The following is a 24,110-nucleotide window of genomic DNA, read 5'->3' on the forward strand; positions in this document are numbered from 1 at the left end:
CTAAGGTCAGTGTGTAAGTGGATGCTCAGGAGTTGCAACAAGTTATTTGTCACACGGTGGGACCAATTGCTTTGTGAACTCTGCAAGATACAGAAATATCAGCAGTGAGCAGAGCCCTTCGCCAGCCGCGCACAAATGATCTTTACAAACGTTCTAGGAAGCAGCAAGGAGAAGGGATAAATTAATAAATAAATCAATATGTGTAGCGTAGCCCTGGATAATGCGATCTGCTGGTATTAAGTTTTCTCCTGAAGGAGTTAAGCATATACCAGCTGCTCTACATTAAACCGAGCTGGCATTTTAAATCATGCAAATTAGCTGAGCTCCCACCCATTCCAGCCCAGCATTCAACAGCACTGCTGCAAATGATGCAAAGTACTGGCCAAACCAAGCCCTGCCATTTCAGCTGCTGTCAGGGAGGAGAGGAGGAGGCAGGGTGGGTAGTGGCTCTGAGTGATGTTGCAGCTATTCACAAGATGGTTTGCAAGAGCCTCCTTCCACCACAGGTATTGTCTGCATGACCAAAACACACCCATGAGCATGGAAAGCCTGGGGCTTTTATCCGTTGAAAATCCATTTATATATGCTACTAAGAACCACTGAAAAATTATTTAAAATTCAATTATTTGCCGGTGGAACACTGAAATTTCAAATCTCTCTTTGCTTAATGCTGCAAAATAAACACTGAGTGGATCTGACGGGTCATCAGCTCAGAAACGCTGACACAGCAGCCAAGGGTGGCATCAGTCCCCTCCATCATGTCCAACACCAGTGGATATTTCTCAGACTGTAAAGGGAACAGATGAAAATCTGTATTTATTCAACACAAAACCCTCTTCTGCTGAACCTGAGAGCACTCAGGAGGCAATAAAGAGGGCTAAATCTTTCTTAGTTCACACTGCTGTGACCAAGAGATTAAGTTTCAGCACAAAGCTGAAACGCTGAAAGGAGAGTGAAGGATCTGCTATTAAGAAGTCTAGGAGCTCCACAGACTTTTAAAAATTACTATTTCAGGTTCCTTGTTGACCTGCTCAACAAGGGGAAGGTGGAATTCATTCTTGTGTCAAAAATAAGGTAAACTGCCTTGCTAATCCAACCTGGTAAACCAACCCACCAGTGGTGGTGACCCATGGGCACAACATCCACCACACAACATTGCATCTTGGTGGCTGCACCACCCATCACCCCACGTGGTCCAAACCCTACCAGGGAAAGGCCAAAAGGCATCTTACAGGCAGGAAAGGAAAATCTACATTGCTGCAATGTGGGAAGTTGGTATCTGACTGCTTGGAAACAGGATCCTAGGCAACCACTGCTCTTCCCTCTTGAAAAGCAGAAAGCAGTTTAATTCAGTGAAATAAAGCAAATTCATTACAATTCCCCTGGAGAGGCTCTGTACGGATGAACAGGATGCTGCTGCCTCCACTTTCCAGCTCCGTGCTAGAGGACCTGGCACCTTTCTGCCAGCTTTCTTTGGCAATGCCCATCTGGCACATTACCATGGAGGATCAGACCCCTGTGTGCTCCCCAGCCCATCCCAGAGGAGTAAGATGCAGCAATGCCAAAAATACTCCTTCCCAAAATAATCCATCCCAGTTAAGCCCCAGACAAGTCTGGAATACATGTGGCTGTCCTGAGAAGCAGACTGACCCCTGGTTATTGAGCAAGAAAAGCAAAAGCCATTTCTAAGCTATTGCATAAAATGGTCAATGCACATTTGATCTTGAAACAACATGTGACATTTCTTGACCACTTTTGAAGACTTAAATATCCATAGGGCTCTGGCAAATGGAGAATAATTTAAAGTGGAATCAAATTCGTCTCACCAGACTGATCCACTAATTATTGTCTCCATCAGCTGCAATCAAAGTTGCCCATTGATCTTTGTGGATCAAAATGTCAGCACTGAAGTTACCTGTAGTTTCCAACAGTGGGCATGGCTCAAGCGGAGATGGCTAAAGAAAACAGGAATCTGCTTCTAAATATTTGTTTCAAAATATACAAGTGTAACAAAGTCTCAGTACCCATACTCACCATAAAATGTCACACAAGCTAGATCAGCAACATGAAATCCCACCAGGGTATTCATTTTGTTCTACCAATGGGCAAGTATATAGAATTAACAGATGGCAGAAAAAGACAATGTAATAATTTCTGGTCAGCATTTCCAGCAGAAGATAAGCAATCCTATCAGGGAAGATCCCCTCATTGCATGACACAAAAAGGTACGACTACAACAGTCTTCACAACTGAGAATGTCACTCCATGAGGCATAAAATACATAAAATTACAATTCCAGCCTATCACACACCTCTTCCACTTCTCCCAAGAGCAAAGCATGGGTGTCCTCAGACAGCTGTTCTAGAAGATGTTCTTCCTAAAAAACTCTGAAAAGTCTAGCTGCTTTGGCTAAAAGGCCTTGTCAGCTCCTACAGTGTTATCTGAGAGATGAGGGAGAACATGGAAATGTTAGGGAAGTTGGTTCAACCCTTTGGTATGGAGAAAGTGGAACCAAGCCAACAAGACCCCAGCACTGAGAAAAGCTACTGCAGCAGCCAGAGAGTAAGCCAGCCTGTAAAGGGCTGGGTTAGGGTTTTTATTTATTTATGGATTACATTTTTCATGAGAAAGCCTGGATGTGTATAACTAGGTCACTTTGTTCAGCAGGTGAGACAAACATCTCTGGGTTTCTCCAAGAAGGCTTCACAGCCCAGTAATGCCAAGGCACTTCTGGATTATACCATGGCTGTCATTACATAAAGGACAAGACAGAAGAAATGGACCAATATCAGTGACATGTCAGGTAAAATAAAGCCAATTAGGGACTCCTTCCAACTGTGAAAGAAAGGATACAGCAACTTGTAGCCACAGCTGTAGAGACAAAATAAAACACACAGGGGAAAGGACTTAAGGAAACGTCCAAGAGATGAACACAGGCTAAAAAAATGCAAGTAAACAAGACATTGTCAAAATATGATGATATGACAGTCCAAAACTCAACATGCACAGGGGAAAAAGTCCTGGTAAAAGTGCATTTTCAAATACAGAATTTGGGTATTTTTTTCCTTTCAGGCATTGTTTTCCCACACATTGCTTCCAATTCTAAAATAACCCAAAATTAAAATGAAAAATAATCCAAGGATAACACACCCAAAAATACTTTCAAGAGGCAAAAAAAGGTGGAATGAGAATAAAACTTCAGATCTCAGCCTGTTTTAAAATAAGAAGTGACCTGTTTTCTCATTTATTTTAATAGGTGGTCTATTTGTTTTAAGTTTTAGCAGTTATTTCCATGCCTATGCTTTGCAAAACTGAAGAAACTGAGACTGTTTCCACAAACTATTTCAGAAAAAACAATTTACAGATAAAATTAGAGGCATACAACTAAGTGCCAAGTGTTTGACTGAATTCCAGTTCTTGGTGAATGGAAAACCAGCAGCTTCCTGTTACAAAATGTACCAACAGTTCATGTCTAATAATACACATAATATCTAACCATTTATATACTTCAAATATAGATGTTTCTAAAAATAACACTAAAGCAGGGTATTTTTAGCCAGGTGAATTTCTCAGAAGAATGAGATTCTACAGTTTGCTGCAAAGAAAAAATAGATTAATGGGTTAAAGTTTTAAGAGCATCTCTTGATTTATACCAAAATAAAAAGTAGAAGGTTTAGCTCCAAGGCTTCAAGAAGCAAAAAAACAAATAGGAAAAAAGGTCAAGAGCAGAACACACATCCTTTCATTAAAGGCCCAGCTATTGCTTAATTCACAAATGTATCTTCTTAAACAGCACTTACAATATTTATTCTGTTGCAAATTTAATAAGTTCAAGCAAAATAATTATTGTTTTAAGCACCTCCTTAATTTCTTACACTTTGGTAAGAACAGGGAACTTGTAGGCTAGCAGCATTAAAATACTGTACAAATTATTCAGAGATTTAAACCTAGTGAGGAGACAATCTGGACAGTGAAATTACAGAGTAGACAATGTTTCTCAAAGGACTCTTAAAAGGAAATTAAAACCAGCCAATACCAATTACCAATTATCCTTAATTTCCAAAACCCAGAACTTAATCCATGCTATCTCAATCAATAAAGGCTTTCTTTTCTGATACCACCTGGATAGGCAAAAAGAGCACAAGTGGTGTTGGTCTCATAATTTTATTTCTTTTTGGTACTTCTCAGATACTTGAAACTTGGGAAAGGTTCATGATTTGTTTACCAGACCCCTTTACAATTGATTTTTTTTTCTTTTTGAGAACTAAAGCTCAGGTTCAGTGCCAGCAGATTTCAAAAGCAGTATCTGTTGTTCTTCTCTACTAATATCCTTGTACCTCTTTCTGCTTGGGTGTCACCGTGCATCAAGTGTCACAGCAGAAGGTGATAAAAATCACTTGCTAAAACAGGGACAAAGAAAGTGAGAGTGTTCACTTAAGAAATTCAACTTCATGGAGTAAGCTAACAGTTTCAAGGACAGAAGGAGAACACACAGACACCATATGCATGAGCATTTTGAGCTGTTAACAAGTAGCAGCAAAGGAGAAAGATAATCTAGTATCAGGGGACTAGCTAGTAATTTTCTAGAGAACTGCAGACTTTCTAACCTTGGCTAAATTTCTTTGTGCCTCAGACACTCACTTAATAAACGTTCTCCATAAAATAAGAATGATATCCCTACCTCTAAGGGGTGCTCTTAGGTTAAGCATATGCCAATTTTCAAGCCAGATAGTTAGATAGACTGTCAAAAGTAAGAGGGGGAAAAAACCCCACATTTTCCAGTATGATAAAAAAACAAATGGAACTTTGAGTGCAAGTAACCCTTTGCATATTCTAAATGAAAACCCAATGATTAAGGAACCTCCTGAATTTATAGTGCAATGTTACACTCGTTGTTCAAATGCAGAGCTTTAGAAAAGGTAGCTCTTTATATGAAAAGACAAAACACTGAAAAATCCATGTTAATCATCACAATAAAACAACTTTGGAATTGTTTCCTTGTTATCTATCTGGGAACACTTCATCTGGGGCAACCTCCCAACAATTAAATATTTTTCATTATGTATCTAAAAATATATCAAACCCACTGTAATCATAACTAGAAGAAGAATTTGGCTACTTGATAGCCTCAAATTGCTTACAGTGAGTAAAAAAAGAGTCCATCATAAAAGAAGATACAGCACAGGCCTTTTTGTAGGAATGTACTTAGGTACATAACTATAATCATATGAACAAGCTCATTAGTACCAATTGCACATTTATTTTGTGCTTATGTATTTTGATAACCTGAATCTATAGCTTTTCTTAGCTTCTCACAACTGCAGTAAAATCTATCCTTTGTTCACATCCTAAACACGACCCCATTTGGTTTCTTCTGATTGCAAAAAGCGATCTTTTATGTGAAAGTTATCAGTATGATTGACCACATTTCTCATAATTTCGTTTATAATTAGCTCAGCAGTCGTGGCGAGACCAAATTTCACACCACTGAGGCAGCTCACGCGATGGCGCTGAAACCAATCGATGTTCATCTGACTTTAGATTGGGTCCAGATAAAGATTTGCTTGATCTCTGTCCCTTCTGCAAGCTGGTTCAGCGTTACAACTGTGAAACCCAGGATCACACACAAAAATGGCTAATGCATGTGAGAAGGGAAGGCATAATTTCTCTGCAATATGCTCCATTAATCTTTCTCTCTATGAAGCTTCACATTAGCAAGACAGTGATACAGAGGTTTAAACAGCTCCTGGTAAAGTTAATTAAACTATAGAAAGGTAATTACTAATATCTGAATTATGTGGCTTCATTTGGATTGCTAATGGCATGAGCACAAGGGGAGTGAGGCAGAGAAGGGAAACTTATAGCCAGCAAATCATGGGGCACGTGTGGCTCATCAGTTGATGTGAGCCTAAATTTGAAGTGTGGAAAAAAACTGGAGGAACCTATTAAGTTAATCAGTTTGAGAGCAGTGCACAGCTGACTGAAAAACTCCCTGGAATGTGCCAGCAGTGTGCCATCAACCTGGGAATGGCTATCCACTAGATTTATTTGTGGGGAGTTGTAACGGAGCTTCCATACCCTTGTCATTACTTGGACCACAGAATGGGCAATGAGGAAAAAAACAGAGATGTTTTTAATCTCGACAGGTGTGGCAAATGCATTTGGAGCACACCCCAGATGTAGATGACCTTGACAAATTAGGAAAGAAGAACTAAATCACTAGGAGAAAAATCTAGTGTAAGACTAGAAAACCGGGACATCTAGAACACCTCAGAACCAGACCACCCCAGATCCAGGGTGCCCAACTCAACAAGATCTTCACAAACTGGGAAAGCAATATGAAGAAAAATCTAGCTGAGCAAGATAGCTTGATTTCAGACAATGACATCTAAGCAGTCTTAAGCTGAATTCCTTTAAAAAAAGGAGTCTAGGGAAACTGAAAAAAGTTCAGTAGATAGCACAAGAAGTTGCAAGAGTTCTAGAAACCCTAGGCTTTGTCTAGTGCAGGGAAAGAGAAAAGTGAAGGAGAACATCACAGCCAGTGAGCACCTGCCTGCCAGGTCCACCAGGAGAGGGCAACTGTCTGGTTTTCAGCAAATGAATATTGCAGAGAAGTTTGCAAAGAAATACAAATTCCTACCCCCACCCCTCCCAGCCAAACTAAGCACAATTACGGGTAATTGCTGAACATACGTACTTTAAACCCAGGTTAAACAGATGTCTCTTAACTTGAAGTGTTTTAGTGGAAGGGTGGGACCAACCACTTAGCAAGGTCCTGGTGCCTTTAGTCCTGCTTCAGTTACTGCAGATACAAACAGTGATTATTTTCTAGGTTCTCTGGAGAAAAAAAATCAAGAAGCAGGAGAATACAACCTAGCAGCAGTAACTACAGTAATTAAATCCACGATCTCCTTCAGTGACATTCACAATAACATGGCAGCAGACTCTATGCCTGTATGGCATCTTCCTTCTTGCATCTGCACGAACAATCATACCATGCCCACAGACTCCTAATTGGCAATGACTTCTCTCTCAAATAACTAATGCAAATTTAGTAGCCAAATGCATCCGACTTTTTCAGAATCACTGAGAAATACCATTTTGTAGATGAGAGATCACAATCTTGCTATCTACTCGATGGAAGTTTCTCTGGTAACTAAGTTAAATATTTCCAAAACAATTCTCTCTAAAGATGGGTACAATTTATTGGCGGTGTTTTCAAATTAGACAAAATAAGCACCAGTGTAACAGTCGGTTACCGTTGTGCACAACACAGGGGATTTAATATGGAAAAATAGAGTGTGTATATCAGTAACAGTAAAATAGGAATGATACTGCCATGATTCATCGACCTAAGATTTCCTACTAGCATCTACAATGGGCTTGATGCTAAAACCCTCAGACCTTTCTTTGGAAAGTGCCTCTGAAATACTCTGAAGTATGCTTTTTATAAATTGCACAGCATTTCAAAAAACACACTGCCCTTATAAGGCCTTAAGGCACGAAATTTCCAGTTATAAAATCCAGCTTACACATGTAAAACCATATCAAGAGGAACGAAATTAGCAAAACATTTAGAAGTTTTCACTGATACCACATTTGTGAGCAGGACAGGACATCTTTATTTTCAGCAAGTTTTTTTTTTTTTTTTAATTGGTACTTTAATGAATACCACCTACAGTACTCATATTCCCTGAAGAATCAGGTTCAAGAAAGGTACCACCTGGCACCGAAAAAGCTCATGAAGCTTTGCAGTGGTGTGTAAGTGGCTTGAAACATGCTAACCCAGCATGAGAACATGGTCTGGTACCCTCACATGGTGGCTTCTGGACTATGCACTAAACACAGCCTCTTCTCCAGAACAATCAATCAAATAAGCCACTAAATTTTGTATTATGTAGTGCAAAAAGGACCCACTTTAATGGGATTAAGAACAACTCCTTGAAATACTCCCAGAACCAAGAGAATTGATCCAAGTGATACAATCTCTCTCTCATTCTCCCTCCACCCACACAGGAGTGAGGATATGATGTCCTTCCTTGTGGGCTGAAAATTCTGCACAGGGACCAAGATCTACAGATGATAGGTGCCAAAACAATTGGCATTGGTCCAACTTGTGGATCCAAACCCTGAAGTCTACTGTAAGAATATAACTTCCCTCCCTCACAGGTGATGCCAGGTGCCTGCACAGTAAAATGGTGAGGGTCACATTGGTGCTTCAGATAAACCACCCAGAGAAGCAAAGTGATCACCCTCAGATTCTCAAGATATCCAGACCTGGTGCAGTGTTCAAGACTAAACCTTACCAGGCACATTATCAGAAAGCACTTCTATACCTGAATGCAGCTGAAGGTCTTCCAAGATAAAAGTGCTTCAGTGCTGACATATCACCTGGCAGCTGTCTATCCATCCTGTTCCTCCTCCCTTGGCAGGGAGGAACAGCAGGAAAAGGAACGAACAGTGCCCTTGATACAACACATCTGGAAAAATCTCCCTCTAGATACCAACTGGCATTCCAAATGGCAATTCCTTGAATGGCAAAACCCTGCACTGCTTTTGTGGACAAAGGATCAAAGCTGGATCAGTAAGACCAACAAAAAAATGACTGTGTTTATTCAAGAAAATAGACAGTGAAAAAAGCCTCACTGATTCACACCTTAAAAGGTGCTGGTCATCTGCTCAGACTGCCAGCCAGAGGAGGTTACTGAGAATACAAAGCTTAAGATCTCTCCTGATGCTGAAGTAATTAAAAATGTAAAATTGCCTGACATTTCCTTAGCCAAAATCACTCCCTGTTCAAGTATAACAAGTTAGCATCAAGACCCTTTCATCATCATGCTACAAAACATGGGGTTTGTTCCACATCACTGTAAGGGTTAAAACCACCATAGTGTTGCCCTTACTACTGCAAACAGCTCCCACTGGCAGGATCTCTGTGAGCCTAATCTGTTACAAGATGAGAAAGTGTTTCTGAATAACAACCACTTTTTCAGCAATGAAGATTTCTATGCAGAAACCATGGCATGTGTGAGAGAAAGGGGAGCAGATAATGAGATTTTGCTGACCTTTCATAATCACAAGGACAGACTCAGGCACAAGTGAGAGAGAGCACTTGATTCTCTTGTAAGGGCAAGATGTGATGCACAGGTTGGTCTGTCTGCTGCCACTACCCTGCATCAATGCTTGGCTGTCTTCTTTTCCTGCTCTCAGTCCCTCAGGAACTGCTCCAGTCATATCTGTCTGGCCTGAGCAGCTCAGTACGTCACCCTGTCTACCAGCAATGAAAGTGCAGCATATCCTGAAATCGGGGCACGCGGTCAAACATGCCCCAATCAGTAGGCACACTCATCTGAAGGGAACAGGGTTAGGAGGCCACAGATTTCAGAATCTAGGTGGTAGGGATGATCCATTATTCCTCAAAGAAGGGAAAAACCAGGTAGACTATCTGTCATCGTTTCCCTCTCTCAGCATAATGGTATCACCTTCCACCAGGCTCGGATATTGGCAGAAGCAGCATGTAACATATATGGCTGTTGCCAAAATACATCACAGGGCTGTACAGCCATCTCTGTACCACAGCAATCAATTGTGCTTGCTGCAGCAGCCCATCTGCTCTGCTCCCTCCGTAGCACAGTAACACACACGCTGTGCCCACGCTGCTGCAGAGCTCACCGGGGCACAGCAGTGCAGGGCAGTCCCAGCCATGCTGACAACCTCACCCTGCCCACAGAAATTAAACCAGCTGAGGAACATACATTTCTCCTCCCTATGCAGCACGCAGCATATATAAAAATACATTAGAAGACGGACACAGGTTAAAGGGAAACCTGAAATATGTGTATTGATGATGTGCTGCATCTATGATGTCATGCACGTACAGCATTACACAGGCAATTCCATTTAAGTGTTCATTTCCTACATAATCTGTTTAATTTAGCTGCACTGAATGACATGCATATTGTAATCTAGCATCAAGCACTGCCTCCCATTCACTCCCCACACAGCTACAAACACAGAATGTTCACACAACTAGTGCTCTGGTACAGTACGTGACCGAACACAAAACACATTCATGACAACCAGCAATCCTCCCCCAGCCCAGGCACACGAGCCAGCCCTTTCACTTAGCACCTACAGCAAGCACACAAAGAACACACCCCACAAACAACATCTCTACCATCTCCCTCCTGTAAATCCCCCCAAGTTCAAGCAAAGGCAACAGAGAAGGTAGCACAGGCAAGCAGCACATGCAGCCCCATCCCTCAGCACCCCACCATCAGCTCCATCATGTTGACAGAATTACACATGTCACTATGTGGAATATAAAACATCCCACCACTGCAGACAGATGTTAGCACACACACACACACACACACGCACATCCCTTCTCACACTGCTGTTTACCCCAGAAAACCTGCTGCATGCTCTCAGCACAGAAATAAATTCCCACATACACCTCCCCAGGATTTGGTGCCTGCTAACCTGTGTGTCAAATCCACTTTCTACCGAGCTAGTCTTCCTTGCTGGGAGGCCATCTCCTGCGTTTTCTTGTCCATTGGAAGATTTGAGAGGAATCTGGCTGGAATACAATGGCTTCGTCACCTCCACCTTGTTCCCAAACTTCAGGTAACAGGGCTGTGGGATGGTCCTGGCCGTTGGAACATGCAGGATTGGAGCAGCGCTGTGTACGGGTTTAGGTAGTCCCGATTTCATTTTGGAGGCTACCAGGATGGCTGGCATTTTCTCTTTCTGCTCTCCTAACACGTTTCTGTCAGCAGCAGCAACAGCAGAGACAGCAGGCAGGGAGAGAGAAAAGGACACGCTGGGAAGCTGTTCTACTCTAAAGCAGCCTGGTCACTGCAGAGATCTCCAAAATCAGCTTAGAATTTAAAATCAACAATAAAACCAATTTAAAAAAACTTTAAAAAAAAGGAAAGGGAAAAAGAAAAAAAGAAAAAAAAACACACCACTTTCAGCCTAAAATATTGCCCAGCTTTATGCCAGCCTTCCACCTGTTTCCTCTAATTTTATTTTCAGCTCTTTACCACTGTCCTCTTTCCTATTTCTGCTCTGTAACTTGTTCCTTCCTTTCTCTATCTGACTCCTGCAATTTTCTTGCCTGGAAATGAGAGACTTTCACTCCATTATCTTGTCACTGCATCTCCAAAGTGAGGCAGCCTTTGGAATTAAAAAAAAAAAAAAAAAAAAAAAAAAAAAAAAGGAACCTGCTGCTGCATATGCTTCCCCTTCCGTACGCACTAGAGAGTGAGCGAGCAGGATTTCCAGCTTAAGATGTCTTTCTTCAGTCTTAGCCAAGAAGCAGATGTAGCTCAGTGTGTTAATGACTGATGCCCTTGGATACGAGCCTTAGAGAATCAAGCTTCTTAAGCCTAAATAGCTGTGAACAGGACAACGATGCCGGAGCAGAAGGAGAAACGTCCACTGACAGCGATTTTAAATCAAAATATATCAGTGGCCACAAAATCTCCCGGCTCCCCCGGTGCTGAGCATAAAAAGCTGGGGGGGGAGAAAAAATTTAAAATAAAAGCGATTCAGCTGTGAGAGGGAAGGGAAAGCAGCCGGCAGCTCATGCTCCCTCCCGCAGTGGAGCGGGCTCCCGCCCGGCGCTGCTCGGCGCATCCCGGGGGGGCCGGGACCAGCCGGGCGGGAGGCGGCGGCTGCCCGGCCCCGCCGGCTCCGAGCGGGCAGGGCGGGCCCCGGATTGGTCCTGCCCGCTCCGAGCAGGAACAAAAAAAATAAATAAATAACGAAGAAATCTCTCCCTCTCTCCGCAGGGGGAGGAGCGGCCTCGGCTCCCGCGGCGGGCAGGGAGACCCGCGGGGCGGAGGGGTCTGGAGGGATGCTCCGGGGGCGCGACACGGAGCGGTTTCTTTTTGAAATTTGGGGAAAAAAAAAAAAAAATTCAAATCAAAACACCTGGAGGTGACTCATTGTTCGTGGCTTTTCGGGAAGAACTGCCGCTGCCAGCATCAACAGGAATTTGAATAAGCACAGTGAGTAATCCGGCCCTATTTTAGCAACACTTGGCTTTGGGGAGCCTTTCAGTGTCGCAGGTTCCTCCTCACGCTGCTCTGTGGATGCCAGGATCCGTTACAACCCCCGGATCCCCCATTCCTGTGTATCCTGACACATTTCAGAGCCGCACATGTTCCTCTTCCTGGCACCATCCTGGACAGTGGAAGACTATCAGTGTGCAAATCAAGGCACCAAGAGATGCCTTCAGACTGTATGGGGGGCTTCAGCACCAAGATATGCAATGCCACAGTGCCCAATTTTCAGCAGGTCTGTAAGGGCAGGCAAAGGCTTTGACTTATCCCTCACTACAAGAAAGAAATCGAGGGGCTGGAATGAGTCCAGAGAAGGGAATGAAGCTGGGAAGGGAGCACAAGTCTGATGAGGAGCGGCTGAGGGAGCTGGGGGGGGCTCAGCCTGGAGAAAAGGAGGCTCAGGGGTGACCTTCTGGCTCTCTACAACCCCCTGAAAGGAGACTGTAGTCACGTGGGAGTCGGGCTCTGCTCCCAAGTTACAAGTGACAGGGGGAGAGGAAATGGCCAAGTGGTGCCAGGGGACGTTTAGATCAGATATTAGGAAAAATTTCTTCACAGAAAGGATTGTCAGACATTGGAACAGGCTGCTCAGGGAAGTGTTCAAAAAACACATGGATATGGCACTTGGGGACATGGTTTAGTGGTAATATGGCAGTGCTGGGTTAACAGTTGGATTTGATGATCTTGGAGGTCTTTTCCAACCTTAACAATTCTATGACTACAGGGAGGGTGCCTCAGAATAATATTCACAAAAGCAACACGAGACATGGAAGCAAAAGGAGCATTTAAATCACAACCTCATCACAGTCCCAGTTAATTGCTTTATTTCCCGAGTAGGGCCGCTTCCTTCGGCTCCTTATTCTCACCTCATCCACTCCCCAAATACTGAACCCCTAAACCAATGCCTGGGTGGAAAGAGTGATCCCAGCAAGGAGAGAGTGGTTTGGGTTGGAAGTGATCTTAAAGATCATCCAGTTCCAACCCCCCTGCCATGGGCAGGACAGCTTCCACTAGTCCAGGTTGCTCAAAGCCCCATCCAACCTGGCCTTGAATGCTTCCAGGGATGCGGCATCCAGAGAAGCAATGAACCTACACTTGAAGTATTTGAAATACACACTGGGTGAAGCTACTCAGTAGGACAGAGGAAGCCCAGCCCCACGGCCCCTGCTCCATCCAGGCTGTGAGCAGTGCTCAGGGAAGGAAGGCTCAATCATGCTCAATCACTCACATCAAGGGGAGCTGGGACCTGCCTATTTAACACTCTGTCTTTGGAGGAAGTTTTAAAGATGCAAACCTCAGGTTTTTAGATCTGAGACTCTTTCAGATAGAAAACTGAGGCATTTCTTGGATTGTATTGTAGGTGTGTCCAGGATGAAGACAGCATTGCTGGATCCTTCTGCAGATGTCATCTTCAATGACTGACCCAAGGTTACACAGTGACTAAATGGCAGAACTAAAAATTAAAGTCAGAAATTGTGCTCTACTTATTATAAAGTACTATTCTTCCTCAATGTTGCAGTGTAAAATGTAATTCAAGTTCCCACAGTACACATAAAGCTCATCTGCTGAGTTTTGGCTGTTGCTGGGATTTTTCAGCACATCTGCTTTCACATGTACCAGTTCTGCAGGCTGTTTTGTAGAAACTACAAAAGGGTAAATTTTATGGTAGCTGGTTTTTTAAGTAACTTCTTCCACCTCAATCTCTTTATCCACCAATTTCAGATGGAAAAATGCACATCCCTCTTCATCCATCTCATTGAGATCCCACCGAGACAAATCTTCTAATGTTCTGTCATAACTGTGCACAATGTCAGCTTAAACACAGCTATAGAGAAAATTTCAAAACCCTACAATTCAATAAAGAAGGTACATTTACCATCTGAGAGGACTGGTAGTCCTTGGAGCAGAAATGTGTCAAATGCTCCAACACCATTTCCATTGTTCCATGCTGAGAACTCAGCCTTGCTGGCTAAGAGAAGGTTGGGCTCCAGTATGAACACCTTGAAAAAGATCCAGGCCTGAAAACCAGGCTAATTTTAGGTCTGTAATAAAATACAGGACCGTTTAAAAGCTATTAGAAGATCTAACTGACAAGCTTTATATTCTGTTCTTCTAAAACTTACACATTTTATGAGGTTCAGGCCACCAATCCCTGCTGCACCCAACTTGCCAGTTCTTGTTGTTCTGTTTCTATCTTGGAAAACTGGCTAGGTTACAGGATACCAAAACAGCCACTAAGTTAATTTGACCAAAAGAAAAGGATTCCTTTCATTGCTCCTTTAACAATTATGGAATCTGATCCTTTGATGATGGTGGATTGAATATTCCACAGTTCCTTTGGACACTTAAGGGAATCTTACTGATTTCTCAGTGTGCAGTCCTGCCTACTGAGGATGATGCCATCTGAATACACTCAGTCCATGATCCTGACAGCTATTCTGCCAAATCAGTGAAATGGACACATTCTTCACCAAAGCTTTAATGTGAATTCCTGTTAACACATTTGAAGAGTGACCTAGACTTACTGCTTCTCTCATGGATTCAGTTTGCACCTAATAATCCTTTGTCATCTAAAACCTGGGGGAGTTTTTATGTTACACAGATTTTGCTGTATGTATCTAAACAGCACAGCATAATGGCACTGAAACGCAAACTGCTGTATCCAGTGGCAGTGCAGTCACACCATGAGATCATAAATTACATCACATTACAGGCATTATCTGCAAAGATGGGCAACATCAATTCTCGTCTGTCTTTGGAACTGACTAGTCTTTGGCTTGTCTGGATTTTTGGTTTTGTTTTGGTTTTGGATTGTTTTTGTTGTTGCTATTGTTTAATAAGTTCATTTTAATCTGTTTTTAAGGCTAGGATTTTTTAAAGAAACTACTTCTCTTGGACAGTCAAAGGGATCTGAGAACCTGTCTCTTATCTTCTTTGAAAAGCCCAACCAGTTTTCCCTTCCCCTGTTTTGAATCACCCAAATTTCTGTGTCTAAACCAGAAGTAATCTTAAAAAGGAGGCAAATTATCAAAAAAAACAAGAGCTCCATTCCTTCCCAGAAATGCTGGATAAGCCTCTGACTAGGAAAAATTCCCTTGCAGCTTTAAGTCTGATGAGTACCTTTGCCTGAATAACCACAACATCCCCCCCTTATCTGCCTGTAGTCCAGGGAGCATCCACCCACTCCCCAAATGGGGGAATATGGAAGGAAAAATGCTATCAACGAGCACTTTACTTCCCTGTTAGAGAAAAAACCCACCAACACAATGAAACCACAATAAACCCTACTGATTTGGCTTACACAGCTGATTTTGAAGCTCAGAAAGTATCACTGCTTTGGACTCAAGCTGTGGCTGCTCAGCACCATGTAGTGTCAACTCAAGTGCCAAGACTCTGGTGTTGAGAACTGGCTTAATACTCTCAAAATTTTAGTGAGCAGACTCATGTGAACTCAAGAACTTAACACATCAGAGGAAACTATTTGAATGCCCTGTAGTTCAAGAGCTTGTAGGCAAGTCAGCACATTGCCCAAAACAAAGCCAGTAAACAGAACAAAAGCCCAGGGTTGACTGCTCTTGAACAGATGATCTTTATGAATGAGATGAACGTTTCTGGAACAGTGAAACCATTGAAGCTGCCTCCACAGCTTGCTACCAATTAACAACAGAACAGGGTCTCTACACCCAAGTGGAAAGAAAATGCCTGTATGGATTGCATGTGGATATTGCAAGTAAAATTAAAAGCTTGACGAAAGGTAGCAAAAGATCAGAGAATCAGACCTTCCTTTCAACTTGTGGTTAATATTCATCCTCAACGAAGCCAAATGTTACATTAGCCTAAATGGAAAAACCATGTCGAATTATGCTATCAATTAGAACACCTCATTAGCTGGTGTGGTGATTCAGAACTGCTGATAGAACTGAACTCAAGGCTTGAAAATACCTTGATCAACACTATCCTTGGCTTTTAGGCATTAAGGATGTACCTGCAATATCCCAGAAAAATCGTTTCAAGCCGAGGTGAATGTCCCTAAAATGTCACCACACACTGTCAGAATCAGAGGGCTTAATTGTACTCTCAAACCCATTCTCATCAAGCTCTACTACTGCCAAGCAGCTGTCCTATAGACTGTAGGCATGTTCAGCTTTGGCACAGCTCCATTAACTTAAGTGAAGTTATGACAGGAATAAATACGGACCTATTTTTGGTACTGCAGGCATTTTGCACGTTCACATCCATCTTTAGTCCCTGGTCAGTATCAAATATGGAAAAGCCTGATCCCATCTGCACATTTACATTACCATTCTATGAAACAACCCATAAAGGTGTAGAGGAGTAAAGGTGTAAACCCCATAATTTTCTGTTGTGTTCCCCCAAGGGGAACAGTAGAGATTAGAAAGAGGAATGTGGATAGAAGCATTATATAATTTGGCATCCTCTCACCACAGCAATTATAATCTGTACATGTGAGTTCTTTATATAGAGCAGTGAGGAGGAAACCTTGGTTCTGTTCCCAGTTCTTTTGACAGAATCTTGTCTGCATTACACTAATTCTGATCTAAAATTCCATTTGTAATCCCCTGACATGCTTCTAATTCACACTGGGTTTAATTCCATTTAATTTTATAATGGTGTCAAATTTTAAAAAATACACAAGCCAAGTTGCACCTGGACAAGAACATCTGTTCCACTCATTTTCAGAAAATACACAGGAAAGTTCACTGGCTGCACTAGTGATAGAGGCAGATGCTCTTGCACGGTGACAGAAAATGGCCCCATTTTAAATTAGCATCTTCTGAACAATGCTCACATTTAATCCCACTTTGTACCAGAACGCTTCATGGTTTTGTAATGTAAGCCTGTAGTAGTGCTTCACTCAATAGCTTCCTAAGTTTCTATTGTCATAGCAAATGCACACTCACAGCTTTGAATTCATTACGCTCCCATTGCCTTTGGATTTGTAGCCATATCAGTTTCTCACAATCTAATAAAAACTGGGCCCAGCTGTCTTGAGACACACACTGCTATGGGGTTCTGTGATGGGCTTTGGAAAGGTCCATCTCTCTGGCGTTGCGTGTGAAGTTCATTCCTCGGACTTAAAATCATCAGGAGCAGAAAGGCATGAGGAATGCAAGAGCTTATTTGAATTAATGTTTTCTGTAGCGGTGTAAGATTTAGATGCTTACTATTTGTCTGTGCTGTAGTCACAGCAGTGACCACTGTGTAAAGCATATACACATGAATAATCTTTATGATCCTAACAGAGGAGCTCTGTCAGGCCAACCTATAGCTCACCTTGACTTGCACATCTCAGTGTCTGTGACCATAACAACATCATCTCTCCATGCCACTAACAGCACCTGGAATAAATACTGCAATACCATTTTGGAAAGAGACTTGCAAATCACATCTTCCCGACAGAGATGTGCATCTGGGTATTCTTAATCTATTCATGTGTCCTTTGTTTCCACAAGGTTAATAGTACCGGCTCCTATATTATTTTATGCCTGACTTGACATTGCCCATGGCTTCATGTATTTGGAAAAGCAAGGAAAACATCTGTGACTAATGAGCGTATCATAGAAGAAAGGTGATGACGATGATGATGATATAAATACCACAAACTACTCTTGACTTTAAGAACCATCAAGTTAAGAGGAAATAGGAAGGAGAGGACCTAAAAAAATGCTCTCTTTCCTCTGCTGCTATTCTCTCTACCCTCTCAAGAAGTGGCATGTTAAAAATAGCCACCACTTACAAGCTAACAACCTCACATCATCAGGTAGTCCCCTTCTGTAACCTTGCTGGCATGCTTCAAATACACCTGCTCCATCATCTGGAAGAGTTGTCAGAGCCTAAAGGTAGAAACCATCTGAGAAGCGGATCGGAAGAAAAGGCTGCATTTCAAAGCCTTTTTACAGCTGGATCTGCTTAAGCATTCCAACCCAGCCTCAGCTGCCATCAGTCTCTCCCACATCAGCAGTTCTGAACAAACACAAATTGGCCAGATTACCATTAAGCAACTTCAGCTATTTTGTAAAGAGCAAAGTATCACTACTCAAACTAAGTGGCAAGGACCAGATTTTCACTTGCCCTAAATCAATGTAGTTTCTCTACAGCCAACATCAGAATTTAACTTCCAAATTCAAAGTATTTATTCAAATCTTCTTTACATAATGATTCCAATCCTATCATATTCTCACATTATCTCCATTCCCCTCAGCACATATTTCCTATCAATTTGTATTTAAAAAAATCCTCTTGCCTACTGAGCCCAAGCATCCAGTCCAGCTGCACAGTGCAGCTCTGGAGCCATGGAAGAAGAGCTTGTGGTGCTCACCAACTGCCAGCTGGTATCAGGGAATGATGAATATCATCCTACACTTCCAAGTTTTGCCAAGTACACTTCACAACCCAAGCCTGCAGGCAGCCACTCTTCCCTAGAATCAAAAAAAAAAAAAAAAAAAAAAAAGGAGCATTTCCACAGGGCAACCATTCAGGAGCAGTTCTCTGCTGGAAGTCACCTGCAATACACCATGTAAGGTTACTAATTGCAGTATTACAAACACCAGCTATTTCTGAACGTGTACCAGAAAAAAATAATCTACAAACCCAGATTGTTCACAGTGGTACCAAAGGAAACACAAAAAGTGCATAACACAATGCCCTGATACGAATGCTGCCTACCTCCACAGCTCCTTTAAAGAAAGATTTGTCCTGAGTTGATGTTTATGGAAAATAAAAGCGCATCCTTATCAGCTAAATTTTGGGGTAATGGTTCTACTGAAATTCTTAAATCAAAAAGTTCAGTGAAGCTTCTTCAGATTTACACAGACATAAATCAACCATCAACCCAACAGCCGTGAACATTCTTGAGAGTCAACATCTGCAAAACCAACCTCCCTCACCAATGTGATGATCTAGCAAGGGAATTTGATGAGGATTACCTAACCCATAAACTGTGGGAAAAAAACCCCAGCAAAAAGTAATAATTCATTTTATTTTTAAAAATCACACGTGCATTTGAGGGAGAGGTTTACTTGCACCTGCCAAACATCACACTCAGTTTTAAACCAGAAAGCTTAAATGACCACTTCACAAGGAAATGTACAGGAAACAATTACTCTTTAATCTCTCTATTAACCTAGCACAGAATAATCAAATTTAAAGTGCTGCAGGGCCACTGCACAGCCTCATGCAAGGCAGGATCAAGCTTCCTTTCTCAAATTTCCTTATATTTTCTTTGTTCTCCCATTCTCCCATTAGCAAACTGATAACTTACCCTCCTGCTGTTCTAACACTGATTTTTTCAAGCATTTGTAATACCCGCCACCCAAAACTGACATAAAAACCTACTCATAAACACTGTCCTAACATTTTGTTTCTTACCAAATCAAAGGAGATTCCCAGTGTAATGATTAATGACATGTTTGTTGCCTTAAACAGCTTTGATATTTCAACTTTTAACCAATTTTATTTTTTTAAGGTGACAGGTCTCCTGCCACCCTGAATTTTACCCATGATGCTGTACTGAACTCACATGGTTTAAAGCTACAGTATAAAGACCTGACAGCATTGCATTTATTTAACACACCATATCATATGATTTTTAATAACACTGCTCTCAGTGTCTGGAATATTTTGGGAAAGTATCAGTGTCAGAACGCCCCATGGCCATAAGGAAGATCTGGCTGATGTTTATCACTGGAAAACAAACAACAGGCCGAAGGCATAGCACTGAGAGAGAAATTTTCTTAATTTCATATTTCCTCTTGAAATTTTAGTGGCAAGGACACTGTTACACACAACCTATTTTCAAATAAATGGCATACAGGTGATGGAATAATTTTCTGTGTTCTGAGACATAATCACCTCCTGTATGAGAATTAACATGAGCTTTGTTTATTCCAGCAGTAAAACAACCTGTATTCAAGCCTGCCCAGCTGTCTAGAAACTCAACTGATTCCACTGTAAAAGCAGGTGTAGTCAATCATTCCTGTCACAACATTAGCACATTACTGGCTGTTGGCAAGTGGGTCAGCTTGTCACAGGCAAAGCACTTCTCAGCTGCTCTGTTTCCTTCCATCCTGGTTGGCACATGAAGCAATGCTGTTACAGCTGCTGAATTCAAAAGGCATCCATCTGTTTAACTTCCTAAAATGACTTTAAAGAGTGGGATACAACAAACACATCTGCTACCTCAGCACGTTAAAAAAGATCATCTGGAAATTAACTGGGAAATTATAAATCTTTTTAGATAGGGATCCACAGTGAAGCTCCAATACACATGTAACATCTGTTCCACCTTCAATTATAGCTCGTAGCTTTGCACCTCTGGCTTTCTGAAGAACAGGGGCAAGCCTTAGTTGTAACCAGCTCTGTATCCCCTTATCTTTGTTCACGAACACATCACTGGGCATCCAGCTATTCAGTTCTGTCACTCCTGAAAGGCTCAACTGGATAAAACCTTGAGCACTGTGGTCTGACCTCATAGTTGACCCTGCTCTGATTAGGTTAGACTGAAGACCTCCTGAAGGCCCTTTCAATCTGAATTAGCCCAACTATTCCCAAATAAAATAAAAGATAAAAATTTTAAAATTCCATTAGTATCTACTGGAAGAACCCAAAGTGGAAATCAGCTATGAACAATGAACTGGTCCATCACAAGAAATGCTTAGGCAGGAGGGCCAGCAGAAGAAACCAGTGGATCAGATTTTAGGAATAAAACATTAGCACATGTTTAAGTGTGATTTTCCTTTCAGTTCTTCTCTCACATCTCTCTCAAACACAAATGTGTTATCACTCTGAATTATGTGAACAGATGCTTACATCTAGGATTTGCAATTTACATCAACCTAGCCAACATTAACAGCGATTTCTATACCAAATGCAAACCACAGTGCATGTTTTCACCCTAAGGTACAACATATGTGTAACCTGCAGCACCAGGACATCTCAGTAAGTTCCTTGGCTACCTGCTGCATTCTCAGCAGACTCTTCAGGCATCCCGATTTCATCTGCAGAGCACAGGCAGAGCTGGTGTAACATAACCCAGGAGAGACATGCATCTTCCACAGGTCTGTGGGCACCAGAAAGGCTGGCAGGAACACAGTGAGCCATGAGAGATCCCACACAAGGAGCTGCCATATCCACTGGAGAGGTGAGAGGAACATACAAGGACACAGAAGAAAGGCAGGCCCTGGGGAATATGTTAACACCAAACTGGGAACCAGGAGAGGTGCTCTGGCTAAGTGCTTGTGAGCTACAGGCCAAGGCAGACCTTCAGTAACAGGAATTAGTATGTGATACTCAGTATTAGAGCAAAACCTCTGAAGTGCAGCACTTTGCAGCACTAACACTGTTCTGCATGTATACAAATGAGAAACCAATTTTTCTGTGCTGTAAATAGCTTGTGCAATTAATGGCAGTTAGCTGTTCCTGTCTTTTTCCAATTACAGACTCAGGAAAAAAAGGGCATATTAAGTTACCTCATGCAATTCTGGACCACCTACTGTTAGAAGAGCAATTTGAGGATGAGCTGCTACTGCTAATTATCAAAATTAAAACCTGAAATAGAAATGTTCACTTTTAAAAGTGAGATGATTTCCTATTGCAGGCATAACTTTCCCCTGCTCTCCCCTGCCAACAGTTATCACTTTTGTCTGAGATTTCTGGACTGAAACTTTGAACACAGAAATGCCATCATCCAGAAAGCCTTTCAAAACATTTTGGGTCACCATTTTGGGTCTTTCAAAACAAAGCCATTTATTTACCCTTGGCTAATTACCTTTTAGTCTCTCTGCACAGACACAAAATATTTATGTTTCTACTTTGTCTCTTCTCTTACGTTTTCAGACAGCTGCAGCCATTTCCAAAATCACCATGATGTTTCTACCATGATGTTAGGAAAAAAATTTCTCCTGGACAGTACTGCTGTTAGTACAACAATAAAAAAATTACAGCTATGTATGCATATGCATGTGTGTACACACACATACTGTGAGCCGAATAAAAAATGTGGTGATGCCTAATTCGACCTGAGAAAACCAGAACAGCACTTCGACATAAGCAGGAAAAGTTCGACACTATTTGCAGCACAGCATCACCAATTCCAATCTCTCTTACCCTGTGCTGAACAAACATTTCCAATTCAAATTAGCATGCCGTAAAAAAAATCAGAGCACTAGCAAATACCAAAGCTTTGACTTGGCATTAGCAAAGATCAATGAGAATTCATCACTGTAAGCCCACTACGAGCACTTGCTGCCCAAACACACTGGGAGTGCTGGGACAGGCAGGACTGTGCCTATGCCACCCATTTTGATCACAGGAAGTTCAAACTTCATTAGGAAATAATTAAATAGCAGATATCATTCTTCTAAACATCATTATCAACTTTTTAAAGCCCACTGAGAGACTCCTCACTCCAATACCTTGTTCTCAGCTGCTGATCATTTTGTGCAACTGTAACACTCTGGTATGAAGCACAGAGTGCCAGTGCCCACCTCAGGCTGGAAATTTTGAAATGCTTTAACCAAAATGCCAGAACCAAGGTAGAAAAGCACCAGTGACCTTTGCTTCAACAGCTCAGGCACTCCAGAGCTTTGAACAAGGAACTCAGGATTGGGCAAGGTAGTTAGGTTTGTGCCAGAAATAAGTTTAACATGGTTTTTATGAAAACACACACAACACAGATGATTGTAAAATCACTTCGGTTTACACATGGTCCATAAGAACACTTAAATTCAGCAGCTGAGGTCTGCTGAGTCTGTGCTCTCCTGAACACCACACTGCTCCCACGAGTGAGGGACCAGGCCCACAGCTGGACTGAGCACTCCCCAGTCCAAGGGGGACCAGAAGAAACAAAAGGAGGATTCTAAGCAGCAGGGAGGATAACAAGGCTCAAAGAGAAAACCTGTATGTGGGGCTGAGAGCATGGATTATGGAAGGACATGGAGATGGAAACTGGTTCTAAAGAGGAAGGTCTGAAGAGCAGAGCCAACAATGGGAACAGGACTGTGATGAACACCCAGATACGGAAAGAGAGAGCATTAGGACATGGAAGCTCTGAACGTGTAAACCACTACACAGTGTATGCCCCAAAATCAGGTTCACATTTCATACACAAAGTTAACAGAATATTAATTTTAACCTTCCCAGTGTGTCAGGCCCATATTTATGTAACAGAGATTACAGCATCCCCATAACCCACCAAACCTCATCCAGAGGTGAGGTGAAGGCACATTACTGCCAATACAGTATTCAGATATTAAACTGATCAGCACTGTGCACTGGGAAGCACACACCAGGAAAAATCCATGAGGGTGTCAGGAGGGAAGGAAAACAAAAATTTTGCCATTAGGGAGGAATTTAGTTAAGTACAGTAAATAAAGCTGAGAGTCTCACATACTGTTCTTTCTTAATTAAACACACTATTAAATAACTGGTCGCTAATTCACTGCTCTATAAGACCAGCATTGGAAAAAACAGTGTATGATCACGCCCTTAAAAACTGTATCATCATGACAAATAGGCTTTATCTCACAAAATGTAAAAAAAAGATATCTAGGACATGTTGTATTTGGCATTTCCTAAACTTTGGGTTCTTAACCTTAGTATTTAGGCAACCCTAATATTCTTTTAACATTTTGTTTGTTCAACAAGCTTGATATTGTTTCCCAGTGTATATTAAAGAGTATATCAAAGAACTTCAGACTCTTGCACAGAAGATTTACAGTGACTATTTGCATTCTGGGGTATCAGCACATCTGCACACAGCCCATGCACCCCATCCCAGTGCTCCACACAAACACCCCTGCAGCCTGCCCCAACCCTTTCAGCACAGACGGGATCACAAAATATCCTGAGCTGGAATGGACCCACAACAACCACTGAGGTTCAACATCCCACCACAGGCACAGCAGCAACTGCAAGATCCTCTCTGCACAGTGATGCTGGGATGAGTCCCACACAGCTCTCTCTCTCCAGGGAAGGAGCAGGCACAAGACCAACTCTGGCAGCCGTAATCTGAGGAGAGTGAGA

At 42.1% G+C, this 24,110-nt stretch overlaps 1 protein-coding gene and 1 long non-coding RNA gene across 13 annotated transcripts in view; one reads left to right on the forward strand and one right to left on the reverse strand.

Moving 5' to 3' along the window:
* The window catches only part of NAV2 (neuron navigator 2), a 368,864-nt gene that overhangs the window by 189,774 nt on the left and 154,980 nt on the right, over window positions 1-24,110 (reverse strand). For 8 of the 12 annotated variants that reach the window (XM_019293754.3, XM_010412645.4, XM_019293755.3 and 5 more), the window contains exon 1: window positions 10,483-11,188. The exons of the other annotated variants lie outside the window; for them this stretch is intronic. In XM_019293754.3, coding sequence (XP_019149299.2) covers window positions 10,483-10,740 — 258 coding nt within the window. In that variant the 5' untranslated portion in view covers window positions 10,741-11,188. Of the gene's footprint in view, window positions 1-10,482; window positions 11,189-24,110 lie in introns of those variants that run through there. 12 annotated transcript variants of the gene reach the window in all.
* LOC109146385 lies at window positions 11,784-13,637 on the forward strand. The gene is made up of 2 exons (XR_002048368.2): window positions 11,784-12,014; window positions 13,429-13,637. It is a non-coding gene; the product is annotated as an uncharacterized LOC109146385 (long non-coding RNA).

The sequence above is a fragment of the Corvus cornix genome, chromosome 5, assembly GCF_000738735.6.
Source record: "Corvus cornix cornix isolate S_Up_H32 chromosome 5, ASM73873v5, whole genome shotgun sequence".
NCBI lineage: Eukaryota > Metazoa > Chordata > Aves > Passeriformes > Corvidae > Corvus > Corvus cornix.